Source organism: Eurosta solidaginis, chromosome 5 (assembly GCF_040869045.1).
Source record: "Eurosta solidaginis isolate ZX-2024a chromosome 5, ASM4086904v1, whole genome shotgun sequence".
Classification (NCBI taxonomy): domain Eukaryota; kingdom Metazoa; phylum Arthropoda; class Insecta; order Diptera; family Tephritidae; genus Eurosta; species Eurosta solidaginis.
The window spans coordinates 184,632,456-184,647,702 of NC_090323.1; the positions used below are offsets into that span (position 1 = coordinate 184,632,456).

The window sequence follows — 15,247 nt, forward strand, 5'->3', positions numbered from 1 at the left end:
GCGATCCCATCAAAATCCTGCAGGATATACCATTTTTTCTCCTTTTCTGGGCTCTAGCTTGTTGGGCTCTTTAGCTGGCCCCCGAGCATGGATGCACAGGAGTTTACAGGAAAGGAAAACCCCCCTTTGTAAAGGAGATAATCCCTTAAATTGATTTGCTTTATACTCGCATTATATTTTCGAGTTTATATAAAAAGCAAAACCTCAATCAAAACAAATTTAATTTGGGAAATGTCGTCCAACCACGAACCTAATTGGCGTCCGAGCAAGAAAATGAAGGTGTATGAAACAATTTGTAAACGGACTTATCTAAGTGTGAGTTTCCTTAGAGGCCGCTGCCAAATTTAGAAAATACTTTTTTTCAAGTAAATAGAAACATAATTTTCTAGACGGGGTCCGCGCTCGGCATTAGTTTGGCAAACACTCCGAGTGTATTTCTGCTATGAAAAGCTTATCAGTGAAAAATTAACTGCCTTGCCATAAAGCATGTAGGTCTGGTGCGGCCAATTTTTAGGAAAAATTAAAAAGGAGCACTAGGAAAATGGAAAGAGAAGCTTGGCCTAGATCTCCTCGGAGGTAAATCGCGCCAAGTAGTTTTTTAAAGTGAATTGTAAAAGTTCTGACGAGGAGTGATAAGGGTGTATTTTCCTCCAGAAGAAAAGACATTTTTGTGCTTCGTAGCTTAGCATTATCTTATTTAAAAATGGTAAAATAAAAATGTGAAAAGTTTATACAGAACACTAACTAAACTAAGTAACTAATATAAAATTGTTAAATAATTTTTGCGAATGCATTCATTGAAGTGGCGGGTCATGCCACTCGAAAGCCACATGACATACATACAAATATATCGACGTAATTACAACATTGCCAATCATTATAGGAAACCCGACAATGAAGAAACGTTTAAATGTAAAAGCATAACCATGCTGCTCTGCCACACCAGCTGTCACCACATTCGCTGAAGCGCCTATCAGAGTGCCATTACCACCAAAGCAGGCGCCCAACGCCAAAGCCCACACCATCGGATGCAGCGGCAAGTGAAGTTCCTTATTCTGCGATAAAGAAATTACAATCCGTATCATCATTGTCGTGACAGGGATGTTATCCAAAAACGCCGAAGCCAAAGCCGAAACGAAAAGTAAAAGTTCCAAAGCGACAAATAAACGTAGCTCCTGACTTACCGAATGCACAATACCACGCACCATATTACCCAGCACAGCAATCACACCAATCTCAGTAAGAGCTTCCATTAGCACAAATAGAGAGCCAAAGAAGATGAGCGTAGACCATTCAACGCGTCCCAAAACTGCTTCCATATCACGTACATCGGCTATGATAAGCAGCAGCACAGCACCGGTGAGCGCTGCTTCACCCAATGACAGCTGATGTAGACCGTGAATAGAGTGCAGAAAAAATAGCGACATCACCAAAGCAAATGCAATTGCTGATTTGATGAGTAAAGTTTTATTGCGTATGCCGTAATTGGAACGTAGTTCGGCTAGGGTCTCTTCATAATTGGCTGTAGGTGGACGACGTGCACCAATCTTACTTATGTGTTTACGCACACGTTCAGCCTTCTGCAGCAGCACTTTACGTAGCTCAGTTGTATCTTTGGACAAAGGTTGTATGCCCGCAGCAGCGCGATCCCATGCATGCACGCCCTGACGTAACTCACTTTGCGTATCCGGCTTATAGGGCACACGCACTAGCTTGCGAAATGTCAAACGTATTTGTATGTATGTCTGCAGCAGCACCAAAAGCACGCAAGGCAGCGTATGCAGCATGAAACTGCCAAAATGCACATCGTGTTTTGATATGAAACTATTTGTTGTTATAATAATATTGGGCGGATCACCCACCGGTGTAGAAGCGGCACCGACATTTGCATATATTACAAGAAACATTAGCACCAAAACCGGATCTGCCTGCATCACTTCACACAAACGCACCACAATGGGTGTTATGAGCAGCATCATGGTGACGCTATCTACAAATGCGGACACAGTAGCTGTAAAGAAGCACAACGTATTCACCATAGGCCAAATATGACCTTTCGACATTTTATAAGCGTAAACAGCAAAATAATCGAAAATACCCGATTCGGCGAGTATTCCCACGAGTATCATCATGCCGAAAAGTAGCAGTAACGTTTCGGTATCCATCCATCGCACGATCTTAGTTAATTCAGGCCATGAACGCATAAAACCCAATACCGCAATTGCGAGCGTAGCAGCGATCATTGATACGAAAGTGCGATTGACTAACTCCCAAACTATCGCTATGTAGAGAAACAAGAGTACGCACCCGCCGAGCGCCAGCCCGTAAATACGATCTAGCGAGCGTTCAAAATAATATTTGATTGTTACTTCACTCTTCACATTTGTGTGCATGTGCAGTCGCAACTGTACTTCGGCGCTAATATCTGATTTGCTGAAATTTTGTAATTGAAAATGTCCAAGATTTTGGACAGCTGGCGCATGATCTAAATTATCTTCATTGGAGAGTCGGAAAAATTGCTTATTGGAAACAATGTCGCCCTTTTCTTCAGCCGCTTTGGTATGCACCTTAACCAAATATGCAGCCAAGTGTCGATTTTCTCCAGGTGCAGTAGAAGCTGCTTGCGCGCCACTCACAAGCAGTGGTCCATATACCCGAAATCCCAGGGCATCCCATTTAACTAAATCGGCTTTGATTGTAATCATTCTTGTTTTGTCAGGGAAAATTGTTGTTAGCCGCCCATTGGCTTTTTCGATTGGCATCAGTGCTAACCAAAACACCGTTATAAACCATATAACGCATAAAAATCCGATTTTTGCATAATGTCCTATTTGATGCCATTTACTTGCGATCTCGGGCTCTGCTGGTTCTTCTGGTACTTTTTCAGGTAAATTTAGTCGCAAAGTTCTTTCTTTCTTTTTATCTTTGACTGGAACTTCATCTTCTGCATCAGCATCAGCATCATCCAAATTCATGTCATCCATATCGACCTTATCATCATCGTCAGCTTTATCAGCCATACCACCATGCAGACGGCTGCGACTGTGAACTCTGCGTTGCGCTTCATTTTTATTTGCTGCATCTGGTTTAAAAATTATATCGGAAATTGCTGTACTCTGAGACATTTTCTCGTTTATAGTTAAATAAAAAATAAAAAATTGAAAATTGTGGTTGACACAATTTTTGTTGATTTTGGAGATTTTTGGAAGTGTTTTCAGCAGGAAAAATTTAAAAAATTTGTTATGTACAACTAAGGCGTTATGTACACGAAACAAGCCGTCTTAGATGCGTACGACATATGTTAGGTAGCGACGATTTCTGTACGCTTCAAGATCTGAACACGGAGCGTCTTCCAAGTCTTCCTAATAAAAATACGGCATACGTTAAAGCCTGAAAAAGCTGTGCAGACGTTCTGCATGCAGTGGTGATAGTTTTTCTGTTACTTTTTTGTTTTGGAGACATATGTGCCGTTATATCAATCTGGCAGCACTATACAGTTATTTATAAACAATTTTATATGATACTTTTCAAGATCATGGCATGCAGTGCCACATGTATTTTGCGTTGCGCATTTACAATCTCTCTGCGCAGAGCTTCTGCACATCTATTTCAGGCATAACCTTGGAATACTTCTGGAGAGCTCTTCAATAAAAAGGCGCAGCGTATCCTCCAGCTTCATTATGCATGGTACATACTTTGACTTTTGTCATCGTGGCGATCTGCGCTCTATCCATAACCTTAATCCACGTGCCCGTGCGGTTTATACCTACTTCCTATAGCAACCTCAAGCTCGCGATATTGTCGCTAACTATTATCTTTACATAATTGTACTACCCCGCTGAATCAAAGGTTTGTAGCGGCTTACTTGATTCAATCTGCATCATATTGAATATTAAGCATATAAGCTCCCTTTCTATACATCTCCACCTTTCAGTAGATATTTGTCCGAAAGGATTGCAACGATTGCTCCACACTTAATGACTGATTCGCCACATCACTCATTCTAGCGAAAACAGCCAGAGTCTTAGTGTCGGATTTTTAGGCTTAGCTCTCTTTCACTTATCACCCACCTTCTTTTCCACGTCCGTTGTTGGCCTTTCGCCGATTTCGCTTTTGGGGTCCATATGTCTTACAAATTTAGACAGACTTACCTTGCTTATGCGGGTGGCCTACATCGCGCGATAGGAACTGTGTGCTTCTTGATGCAGGTTTTTCTTCTACAGCCGAACATTGCAGCTTCATATTGCCACCCGAAGTACCGAGGGTTCTCGCAGCAAAACTCTTGAACTGCCTTCGACTTACTTCTACAGCAATGGTCGGCAAACAATGATACAATTATACCCACTCAATTCACGCCGACCATTGAACACAAATGATTTTCGTTTGTTGCTTGCTAATGAGCGAATGAACAACACGAAACGATTCATCAAGTAATTTTCGGGACCATTGCACTCTCTCTAACAAAGCTGCTTTTTCATTTTGCCGACATCTGTTCTACAGCCTTACGGGCCCATTCCAAGCGCTCACTCTCTGGATATGTTGGGTCGACTATTGCTCCCAAGCGTTGGACAAATCTTACTAGCCAACCCAATTTAAACTGCGCAAGTCATTTTCTGTCAAAAATGTCTCATGCACATGCAACTTGTATGAGAGCAACCGAAATTGAATTTGCTGCGTGAAAACCTAACGCGATTTCAAATTTTCGTTCTGCGTGACATTTAGATTTGACGTTTGCATATGTGTTTTACATTATCGCAACGCATACTTATTTCGGTTAGGGCAAAAAAACGCCGGTTGTTTGCGTACGCTAAAAAAACGCAGTGCGGTTTTATTAGGTTGGCATGTTAGTGCTGCGCTGTACTGTGAGAGAGCTCTCTGCTCCCTACTTTTCTCAACTCCATTTCTTCGTTTTTATTCACCTTCCGTTCCATCACGTAGTTCGTTTACTTTTATCTACGCATCGCAAAAATGTTAAGATTCTCTGTGAGAAATATAGCGATGGGGAAACGCAACTTGGATGCTCATGCTCTCGCTCTCACTAATACACTTATATTTGAATTTTTGGCGATCACTGCTATACAAGCTTTTACTACATAGATAGCCTTGTTTGAAGCAAATTCCTCAAATTGTAAGTCTTAAAGGAGAATAGATAGACCCACCAATAAGTATACTGAAATGATCAGGATGATAAGCTGAGTTCATTTAGTCGTATCCGTCTGTCTAGTTGAACGCAAACTAGTCCCTCATTTTTGAGATATCTTGATAAAATTTGACGAGTGGGTATGTTTAAGTGTCCGATTAGACATTGTTGAAATTGTAGCAATCTATGTAATTCAAGTTTATGAAGAAAAAAATATTTTTTCAGTCGAAGATTTTTCTTACCATAATTTAAACTGTTTTCTGTATCGCTTAATATAATTTCAAATAAATTATTATTATAAAACCGTGAGATTATAATAGGTTATGGGCGAACTAAAAGATCACGGGATACTTCAGTTTAATGGTACTGGTTTCGACGACTGGCGAAACCGCGTCGAAATGCATTTTGATGCTCTTGGTTTGGGCGAAGTCTTAACGGGCTCTCCTCCAAATGAAAAAGCGGCGAATGCAGAATTTTTAAAGAAGGACAAGAAGGCCAAAGACTTGTGAGTTGGATTTATTCATAACAATTGTTTGGGCTATGTTCGCGAAAAGACAACGACTAAAGAAATGTGGGATAATCTCCAAATTAGTTTTGCACGAAAATCAATTGTGAGCCAGCTGTTGGTGCGGAAGCAGCTAGCAACGCTCCGCATGAGGGAAGACGATTCTGTGATCAGTCATTTGAATATTTTTGAAAATTTGGTAAGACAGCTGAAGATGGCGGGTACTACAATCAATGAAGAAGATCTGTTGGCGCAGATATTTTTAACGTTACCGGAAAAATCCGTTGTAACTGCTTTGCATAACTTATGTGATACTAAGTTGACGGTTAGTGTTGTAAAAGAAAGATTGTTGGCAGAAGAGATCAAGTTATCTGATCGCCATCAAAAGGATTATTCTGAGAAGACAGCATTCAGTAGTAAGAAATACGTGAAAAAGATTGTTGGCAAGTAGAAGCTGGAAGTGTAGTAAATAATAAAAAAGCGAATAGTATTTGTTTTGTTGCTGGTCGTGGAAACGATTCGAAGAAAGCATATGGTTCAAACCTTAAATTTAAACTTGACTCTGGAGCGAGTGACGATATGGCTAATGAGAAATGGTATTATAAAAATCTAATTAAATTGGATAACCATGTTCTCATTGATGTACATAGCTAAGGATAATCAGCCTCTAATTGCTAGATATTCAAGGCAAATCAGTCGGTTGAGTAATAAAGGAGTAGAGTTTATTATGCAGATGTCCAATTTGTTGTCAGTTCGAAAACTTACAAACGCCGTTGTTGATGTGGTATTTTGCAAAAGCAAAGCAAATATTATAAAGAATGGACAACTCTTAGCAACTGCACATTTACGGAATGGGTTGTATGAAATTGAAACAGAAGTTGAGCCGTCTTCTACTTCTTGTGACGATGAACGGTCGACAACATTAATGTTTAATCAGGATAAGGATAAACTTTGGCATAAGCGATTTGGTCACATTGGCCAACAAGCATTTGATGATTTAATTACCAAGCAAATGGTAAACGGGTTAGAAGTAAATAGAGAAAAATTAAATTTTTGCGATGTTTGTGTTGAAGCTAAACATTCTCGATAATCTTTCAATAGACATCGTGTTCGAGCTAAACGGCCACTTGAAAGGATCCACTCTGACGTATGTGGACCATTTGATCCTGTTGCATGGGATGGATCAAAGTACTATGTTTCGTTTATAGACGATTATACGCATTTTGCATTCGTCTATAATATTAAAGAGAAGTCCGATGTTTTTGAAATGTTGAAGCAATATGAAGCTGTGGTAACTGCTAAATTTGGAACTTCTATATCGAAATTAATTTTTGATCAAGGTAGGGAATACTTTTCCAATGAGCGACAAGGTTGGTACAAAAAGAAGGGGATTCAAATGGAATCAATGGTTGCCTATTCACCTCAGCTAAATGGAGTTGCCGAGCGATTTAATAGGACTTTGTTGGAAAAAGTTAGATCAATTTTGATTGAATCTAACGTGCCAAAGCGAATGTGGTGTGAAGCGGTATATACAGGTGTATATATCATAAATCGTAGTCCAACATCGTCATTGGATGGTTTCATTACACCAGCTGAGATGTGGTATGGTGTAAAGCCAGATGTAAGTAAATTGCGTATGTTTCGTTGTAAGGCATTCCCATGGATACCCAATCAGAAGAGGAAGAAGTTAGATTCGAAGAGCTGTAAGATCTTAATGATTGGTTATGTTGCTAATGGGTATAAACTGTGGGACATACAAAGTCAGAAGATATTAATTGCACGAGATGTCGTATTCGATGAATAAGTTTTCCTGTTTAAAGAGGAAGTATTTAACAAAGCTGGTAATAAAGAAGTACGTATTAAACGCTACCACGAGCAAGAAGGGGAAAAAGATGATGAGGTTCTCGTGGCAGATGGTGTTTCTGATTGTGTTCCACTACGCAGAGAATTTTCCAGAGAAGAGATGATACAGCAACAACAACAACAACGAAAGCCACAGCGGCAAGAACTAGAGCAGGAAAATGAAACAAATACATTTAATGACGTTGTAAATGAGAATGATGATGAAGAAATTCCTTAAGAGAATAACGATGTTCCAAATGAGCATACTATTAGGCATAGTGAACGAGAGCGCCGAACTTCACGAAAGCTGTTTGATTATTTTATTGGGTATAGAGCTACTTCGGCTGCCTATACTCCTACAGATTATCCTGAAACATATAGAGAAATTGAAAGTAGAAGTGATGTGAGTTGTTGGATGAAAGCTATTGATGAGGAATTGGAATCTATGTACAAAAATAATGTCTGGGACATAGTATCTCTTTCGAAGGATGTTAAGCCGCTTAAAAGTAAATGGATTTTCAGAGTAAAAGAAGATGGGAATGGCAATCCAACTCGTTATAAGGCTCGTCTCGTAGCGAAAGGTTTCTTGCAAAAGGAAGGAATTGATTACAATGAAACATATGCTCCAGTAGCCAAACTTACAACAATTAGAGTTGTGCTAGCAGTTGGTGTACATGAACATTTGTTGTTTCACCAACTAGATGTAAAACAAGTAAGGAAGGTTAAGTTCGGGTGTAACCGAACATTACATACTCAGTTGAGAGCTATGGTGACAACATAAGGGAAAATAACCATGTAGGAAAATGAACAGAGGGAAACCCTGGAATGTGTTTGTATGACATGTCTATCAAATGAAAGTCATTAAAGAGTATTTTGTGAGGGAGTGGACCATAGTTCTATAGGTGGGCGCCATTTTGGGATATAGCCATAAAGGTGGATCAGGGTTGACTCTAGAATGCCTTTGTACGATATGGGTATCAAATGAAAGGTGTTAATGAGTATTTTAAAAGGGAGTAATCCTTAGTTCCATAGGTGGACGCCGTTTCGAGATATCGCCATAAAGGTGGACCAGGGGTGACCCTAGAATTTGTTTGTACAATATGGGTATCAAAAGAAAGGTGTTAATGAGTATTTTAAAAGGGAGTAATCCTTAGTTCCATAGGTGGACGCCGTTTCGAGATATCGCCATAAAGGTGGACCAGGGGTGACCCTAGAATTTGTCTGTACAATATGGGCATCAAACGAATGGTGTTAATGAGTATTTTGAAATGGAGTGGGCCTTAGTTCTATAGGTGGACGCCGTTTCGAAATATCGCCATAAAGGTGGACCAGGGGTGACTCTTGAATGTGTTTGTATGATATGGGTATCAAATTAAAGGTATTAATTAGGGTTTTAAAAGGGAGTGGTGGTTGTTGTATAGGTGGTCGCATTTTCGAGATATCGGCATAAAGGTGGACCAGGGGTGACCCTAGAATTTGTTTGTACAATATGGGTATCAAAAGAAAGGTGTTAATGAGTATTTTAAAAGGGAGTAATCCTTAGTTCCATAGGTGGACGCCGTTTCGAGATACCGCCATAAAGGTGGACCAGGGGTGACTCTATAATTCGTTTGTGCAAGATCGGTATCAAACGAAAGGTGTTAATGAGTATTTTAAAAGGGAGGGGCCTTAGTTCTATAGGTGGACGCCTTTTCGAGGTATCGCAATAAAGGTGGACCAGGGGTGACTCTAGACTTTGTTTGTACGATATGGGTATCAAATGAAAGGTGTTAATGAGTATTTTTAAAAGGGAGTGGGCCTTCGTTCTATAGGTGTTCGCCTTTTCGAGATATCGCCATAAAGGTGAACCAGGGGTGACTTTAGAATATGTTTGTACGATATGGGTATCAAATGAAAGGTGTTAATGATTATTTTAAAAGCGAGTAATCCTTAGTTCCATAGGTGGACACCGTTTTGAGATATCGGCATAAAGGTGGACCAGGGGTGACCCTAGAATTTGTTTGTACAATATGGGTATCAAAAGAAAGGTGTTAATGAGTATTTTAAAAGGGAGTAATCCTTAGTTCCATAGGTGGACGCCGTTTCGAGACATCGCCATAAAGGTGGACCAGGGGTGACCCTAGAATTTGTTTCTACAATATGGGCATCAAACGAAAGGTGTTAATGAGTATTTTAAAAGGGAGTGGGCCTTAGTTCTATAGGTGGACGCCGTTTCGAAATATCGCCATAAAGGTGGACCAGGGGTGACTCTAGAATGTGTTTGTATGGTATGGGTATCAAATTAAAGGTATTAATTAGGGTTTTAAAAGGGAGTGGTGGTTGTTGTATAGGTGGTCGCATTTTCGAGATATCGCCATAAAGGTGGACCAGGGGTGACCCTAGAATTTGTTTATGCAATATGTGTATCAAAAGAAAGGTGTTAATGAGTATTTTAAAAGGGAGTAATCCTTAGTTCCATAGGTGGACACCGTTTCGAGATATCGGCATAAAGGTGGACCAGGGGTGACCCTAGAATTTGTTTGTACAATATGGGTATCAAAAGAAAGGTGTTAATGAGTATTTTAAAAGGGAGTAATCCTTAGTTCCATAGGTGGACGCCGTTTCGAGACATCGCCATAAAGGTGGACCAGGGGTGACCCTAGAATTTGTTTCTACAATATGGGCATCAAACGAAAGGTGTTAATGAGTATTTTAAAAGGGAGGGGGCCTTAGTTCTATAGGTGGACGCCTTTTCGAGGTATCGCAATAAAGGTGGACCAGGGGTGACTCTAGACTTTGTTTGTACGATATGGGTATCAAATGAAAGGTGTTAATGAGTATTTTTAAAAGGGAGTGGGCCTTCGTTCTATAGGTGTTCGCCTTTTCGAGATATCGCCATAAAGGTGGACCAGGGGTGACTTTAGAATATGTTTGTACGATATGGGTATCAAATGAAAGGTGTTAATGAGTACTTTAAAAGGGCATGGGGCTTAGTTCTATACGTGGTGACTCTAGAATGTGTTTGTACGATATGGGTATCAAATTAAAGGTATTAATGAGAGTTTTAAAAGGGAGTGGTGGTAGTTGTATATGTGAAGGCGTTTTCCAGATATCGACCAAAATGTGGACCAGGGTGACCCAGAACATCATCTGTTGGATACCGCTAATTTATTTATATATGTAATACCTGTCAAGATTTTAAGGGTTTTTTATTTCGCCCTGCAGAACTTTTTCATTTTCTTCTACTTAATATGGTAGGTGTCGCAACCATTTTATAAAGTTTTTTCTAAAGTTATATTTCGCGTCAATAAACCAATCCAATTACCTCACCATGTTTCATCCCTTTTTTCGTATTTGGTATAGAATTATGGCATTTTTTCATTTTTCGTAATTTTCGATATCGAAAAAGTGGGCGTGGTCATTTTCGGATTTCGTTCATTTTTCATACTAAGATAAAGTGAGTTCAATCAAGTACGTGAACTAAGTTCATTAAAGATATGTCGATTTTTGCTCAAGTTATCGTGTTAACGGCCATGCGGAAGGACAGACGAACGACTGTGTATATAAACTAGGCGTGGCATAAACCGATTTCGCCCGTTTTCACAGAAAATAGTTAACATCATAAAATCTATGCCCCTACCAAATTTCAAAAAGATTGGTTCATTTTTGTTCGAATTATGGCGTTAAAAGTATCCTAGACAAATTAAATGAAAAAGGGCGGAACCACGCCCATTTTGAAATTTTCTTTTATTTTTGTATTTTGTTGCATCATATCATTACTGGAGTTGAGTGTTGACATAATTTACTTATATACTGTAAAGATATTAAATTTTTTGTTAAAATTTTTCTTTAAAAAATTTTTTTTTAAAAAGTGGGCGTGGTCTTTCTCCGATTTTGCTAATTTTTATTAAGCGTACATATAGTAATAGGAGTAACGTTCCTGCCAAATTTCATCATGATATCTTCAACGACTGCCAAATTACAGCTTGCAAAACTTTTAAATTACCTTCTTTTAAAAGTGGGCGGTGCCACGCCCTTTGTCCAAAATTTTACTAATGTTCTATTCTGCGTCATAAATTAAACTCATTTGCCAAGTTTCGTCACTCTATCTGTATTTGGTAATGAATTATCGCACTTTTTCGGTTTTTCGAAATTTTCGATATCGAAAAAGTGGGCGTGGTTATAGTCCGATATCGTTCATTTTAAATAGCGATCTGAGATGAGTGCTCAGGAACCCACATACCAAATTTCATCAAGATACCTCAAAATTTACTCAAGTTATCGTGTTAACGGACGGACGGACGGACGGACGGACGGACATGTCTCAATCAAATTTTTTTTTGATCCTGATTATTTTGATATATGGAAGTCTATATCTATCTCGATTCCTTTATATATGTACAACCAACCGTTATCCAATCAAACTTAATATACTCTGTGAGCTCTGCTCAACTGAGTATAAAAAGCATTTTTACATGGTGAATTGCAAGAAGATATTTATATGACTATTCTAGAAGGCATTAAAGCAGAACCAGACAAAGTGTGCAAACTACTTAAATCTTTGTATGGATTAAAACAAGCAGCACGATGCTGGAACCAAAAATTCAATAAACATTTGTTAAGTATAGGATTCAAAAGATCAAATCATGATTATTGTTTATACACTAAATATTCTAATGGGGATTTCTTAATTGTAACAATGTATGTCGATGACCTTATTGCTGGTAAGCCGATTGCTTCTATTAACTGGTTGAAAAAGGCTTTGAATGAAAAATTTGAAATTTCAGATTGTGGTGAATTGAAATATTTTCTGGGAATTAAAATTGAGAATTTTGGTGATCATATTACTTTATTACAAGAAGCTAGTATTGATAAAGTATTGAGAAAATTTGGAATGGAAGACTGTAATAATGTGCGAAGTCCTATGGAAAAAGGATTACAACTATTGCAAAGTAAAGAAAAATCCAGTTGTGACAAGGCATATAGAGAATTGCTAGGGAGCCTAATGTACATTTTGCTTTGCGTAACACCTGATATTTGGTTTTCAATTCGCTACATGATGAGATATCAGCAGAATGCAAGTGAAGAGCATTGGCAATTCCTAAAGAGAGTTTTGAGGTATCTCAAAGGCACCAAAGGAAAGAAGTTGATATTCAAGGAAACTCTTAACAAGCCTCTTATTGGCTTCGCTGATGCAGATTGGGGAAGTGATGTAACTGATCGGAAATCAGTGAGCGGTTTCGTATTTCAAGTATATGGACGTACGGGTTCTTGGTCAAGTAAGAAACAACCGACCGTTGCGCTTTCTTCTAGCGAATCAGAATACATAGCATTGAGTGCGGCAGTAACTGAAGCAGTATGGTTACATGGTTTATTGATTGACCTAAAACAAATCACAGATCAAGCAATAGAAATATTTGAAGATAATAGTGGATGCATTGGAATGGCAAACACTTTTGAAATTAAACGCACAAAACATATTGACATAAAACATCATTTTCTACGAGACATGATTGCAAACGGTATGATAAAACTGACTGCAATCAATACCGAAGACCAGTTAGCAGATTTATTTACAAAAGCTTTAAATACAAGTAGATTTAATAATATATGTTGTAGGCTAGGATTACATGATTGAGAAGGAGTGCTGAAATTGTAGCAATCTATTTAATTCAAGTTTATGAAGAAAAAAATGTTTTGTCATATTTTTTCAGTCGAAGATTTTTCTTACCATAATTTAAACTGTTTTCTGTATCGCTTAATATAATTTCAAATAAATTATTATTATAAAACCGTGAGATTATAATAGACATATAACCAGTTTTTCAGAAAGAAAGGATTTTTGTCATATCTTCCTCAATTTATCAGATTTAAGCTTCAAATTTTACCATATGCTTTCGTATATAGCACAGCCGAAAACAGTCCCGTGCTTACTTGTTTAGGTTTTGTTTTAACGCAAAGCATAGTGCTTCTCTTAAACTTTCCGTTTCAAGATATACCATCCCACCTTGAGTTTGACAGAGCTAGCTGGATAACTTTCTATTATGTTTGGGTGGGGCTTATTTAGTTGCGAAATATTTTATCGAGTTTGTATTGCAGTTTTATCGGCAAAGGTTCAATAAAAAATCTATAGCATGCAGATAACAAAAAGGTAACGATAAGAAATTGATAAATTTTCGATATCAGATTGATAAGTTTTTAGTTATAAAGCGATAACTCTTCAATAAATGAAAAATGAATAACTTGATGATAACAATGGATACCATTTCGATAAATAGTTGATATATTATGTAATAAAAATCGATTTATGTTTGTTATCATATCGGTAATTTTTGATAAGAAATCGATAAAAAATTGAAGTTTTTCGATTACAAATCGAAAGCTTTTCATAACTTTTTAATAAAAAAAAAAAAAAAAAATAAATCCCTTGTAATCGGTAGCAATAACAATCGTAGTCTATGCATTGCGATAACACACTTATAGCAAACCTATAACTTGTCGATAAGAAATGTATAACACGCCCATAATTCGTCGATTACAAACTGATAACTCGTCTATAATAAACCTTTAATACTTCGATAGTAAATTGATAGCACGTCTTGTCTTGCCTTACTTTGCTGCCTGATTTCGCTCATATCAGTTCTATCACGTACATAGTCATACCAATTTCGTAGACTACGCCAACACTTACACTTACATTCTGCATTCCCCCTTACCATGAGCACATCCGTTCAAAGAGCAGGTACAAAAAATTTTATTTATTCAAATGTTATAAAATTTTATTTTATTTTATTTAATTTTTTTTTATATTTTATTTAATTTTATATTATTTAATTTAATTTATTCTTGTTATTCTGTTTTATTTATATTTTACAACCAACAAAACCCTAAAAAGAAACAAATTTCTACTTAAACCTAATTACCTAGCCAAGTGCTTTGTTTTTGTAAACACTTTGGGTATGAGTAACAAAAATCATGCATTTGCTCATGTTTGCTCTGGCTTTTTATTTCCAACAAAAGAGCAGTGTAAACAACTCTTGCACGTGCATGCTCAATTGTGTATATGCTCAGAGACTGAAATATACATACGTATATGTAGCTGACGTGTTTGCCTTGAGTTGCTGTGTGATTATTGGTACTATTATGTAGTCGCACCTCACGGCACCTTTAGTCCCGGTTTGCAAGAATAAAGTACAAAAGTGAAAATCATTGCGAGTGAAAGTGAAATATGGAAATATATTAGTTTATAAGAAAAAAAAAAAAGAAATGATTAAAAAAGGAAGTGATTCAAAAAAGAAAACAAAAACAAAAATAAAGAAAAGAAAAGGAAGGTGGACATGTATATTGTGGTTTTTACAAGTGTGTTAGAACAAATGCTCCTGTTTTCTTCCAAAAAAGAAAAAACACTAACAAAAAGAAAGAAACAAACGAAGAAAAGAAAATAGTTCAGGGAGAAAGTGGACGGTACACAAAAAAATAATTATTGTCCGAATAAAATTACATTATATATGTATATGAACTTGAGATAAAAATGGCGGGAGTGGGAATGAATATTGTGTAACGATTATTGAGTAAGTGAAAATTATTAAAAAAAATATATTGTAACGAATTTAGGGAAATCCCGCTTATTCCAAATCTTCTGCTAACGTTCGGACCACTAAACTGTTGAATAAATAACTCCAATATTGAATAATGCAAAAATGGTCTTTATTAGACTACTTGAAAGTACTTCACAATAACACTTATACTTCGCAACTGGTTGCTTGCTTAAATCAAACTGA

The 15,247-nt window shown here is 37.5% G+C and overlaps 2 protein-coding genes across 2 annotated transcripts in view; one reads left to right on the forward strand and one right to left on the reverse strand.

The window, feature by feature from the left end:
* Positions 1-15,247, forward strand: part of LOC137251807 (uncharacterized) — a 374,961-nt gene that overhangs the window by 66,566 nt on the left and 293,148 nt on the right. The window lies entirely within an intron of this gene.
* Positions 795-3,020, reverse strand: LOC137252943 (P protein-like). The gene has a single exon (XM_067789108.1). It carries the CDS (start codon positions 3,018-3,020, stop codon positions 795-797), a length of 2,226 nt encoding a protein of 741 aa, XP_067645209.1.

Coding starts and splice junctions, on each gene's coding strand:
- LOC137252943 (XM_067789108.1), bottom strand. CDS start 3,020: ATGGCTGATAAAGCTGACGATGATGATAAGGTCGATATGGATGACATG.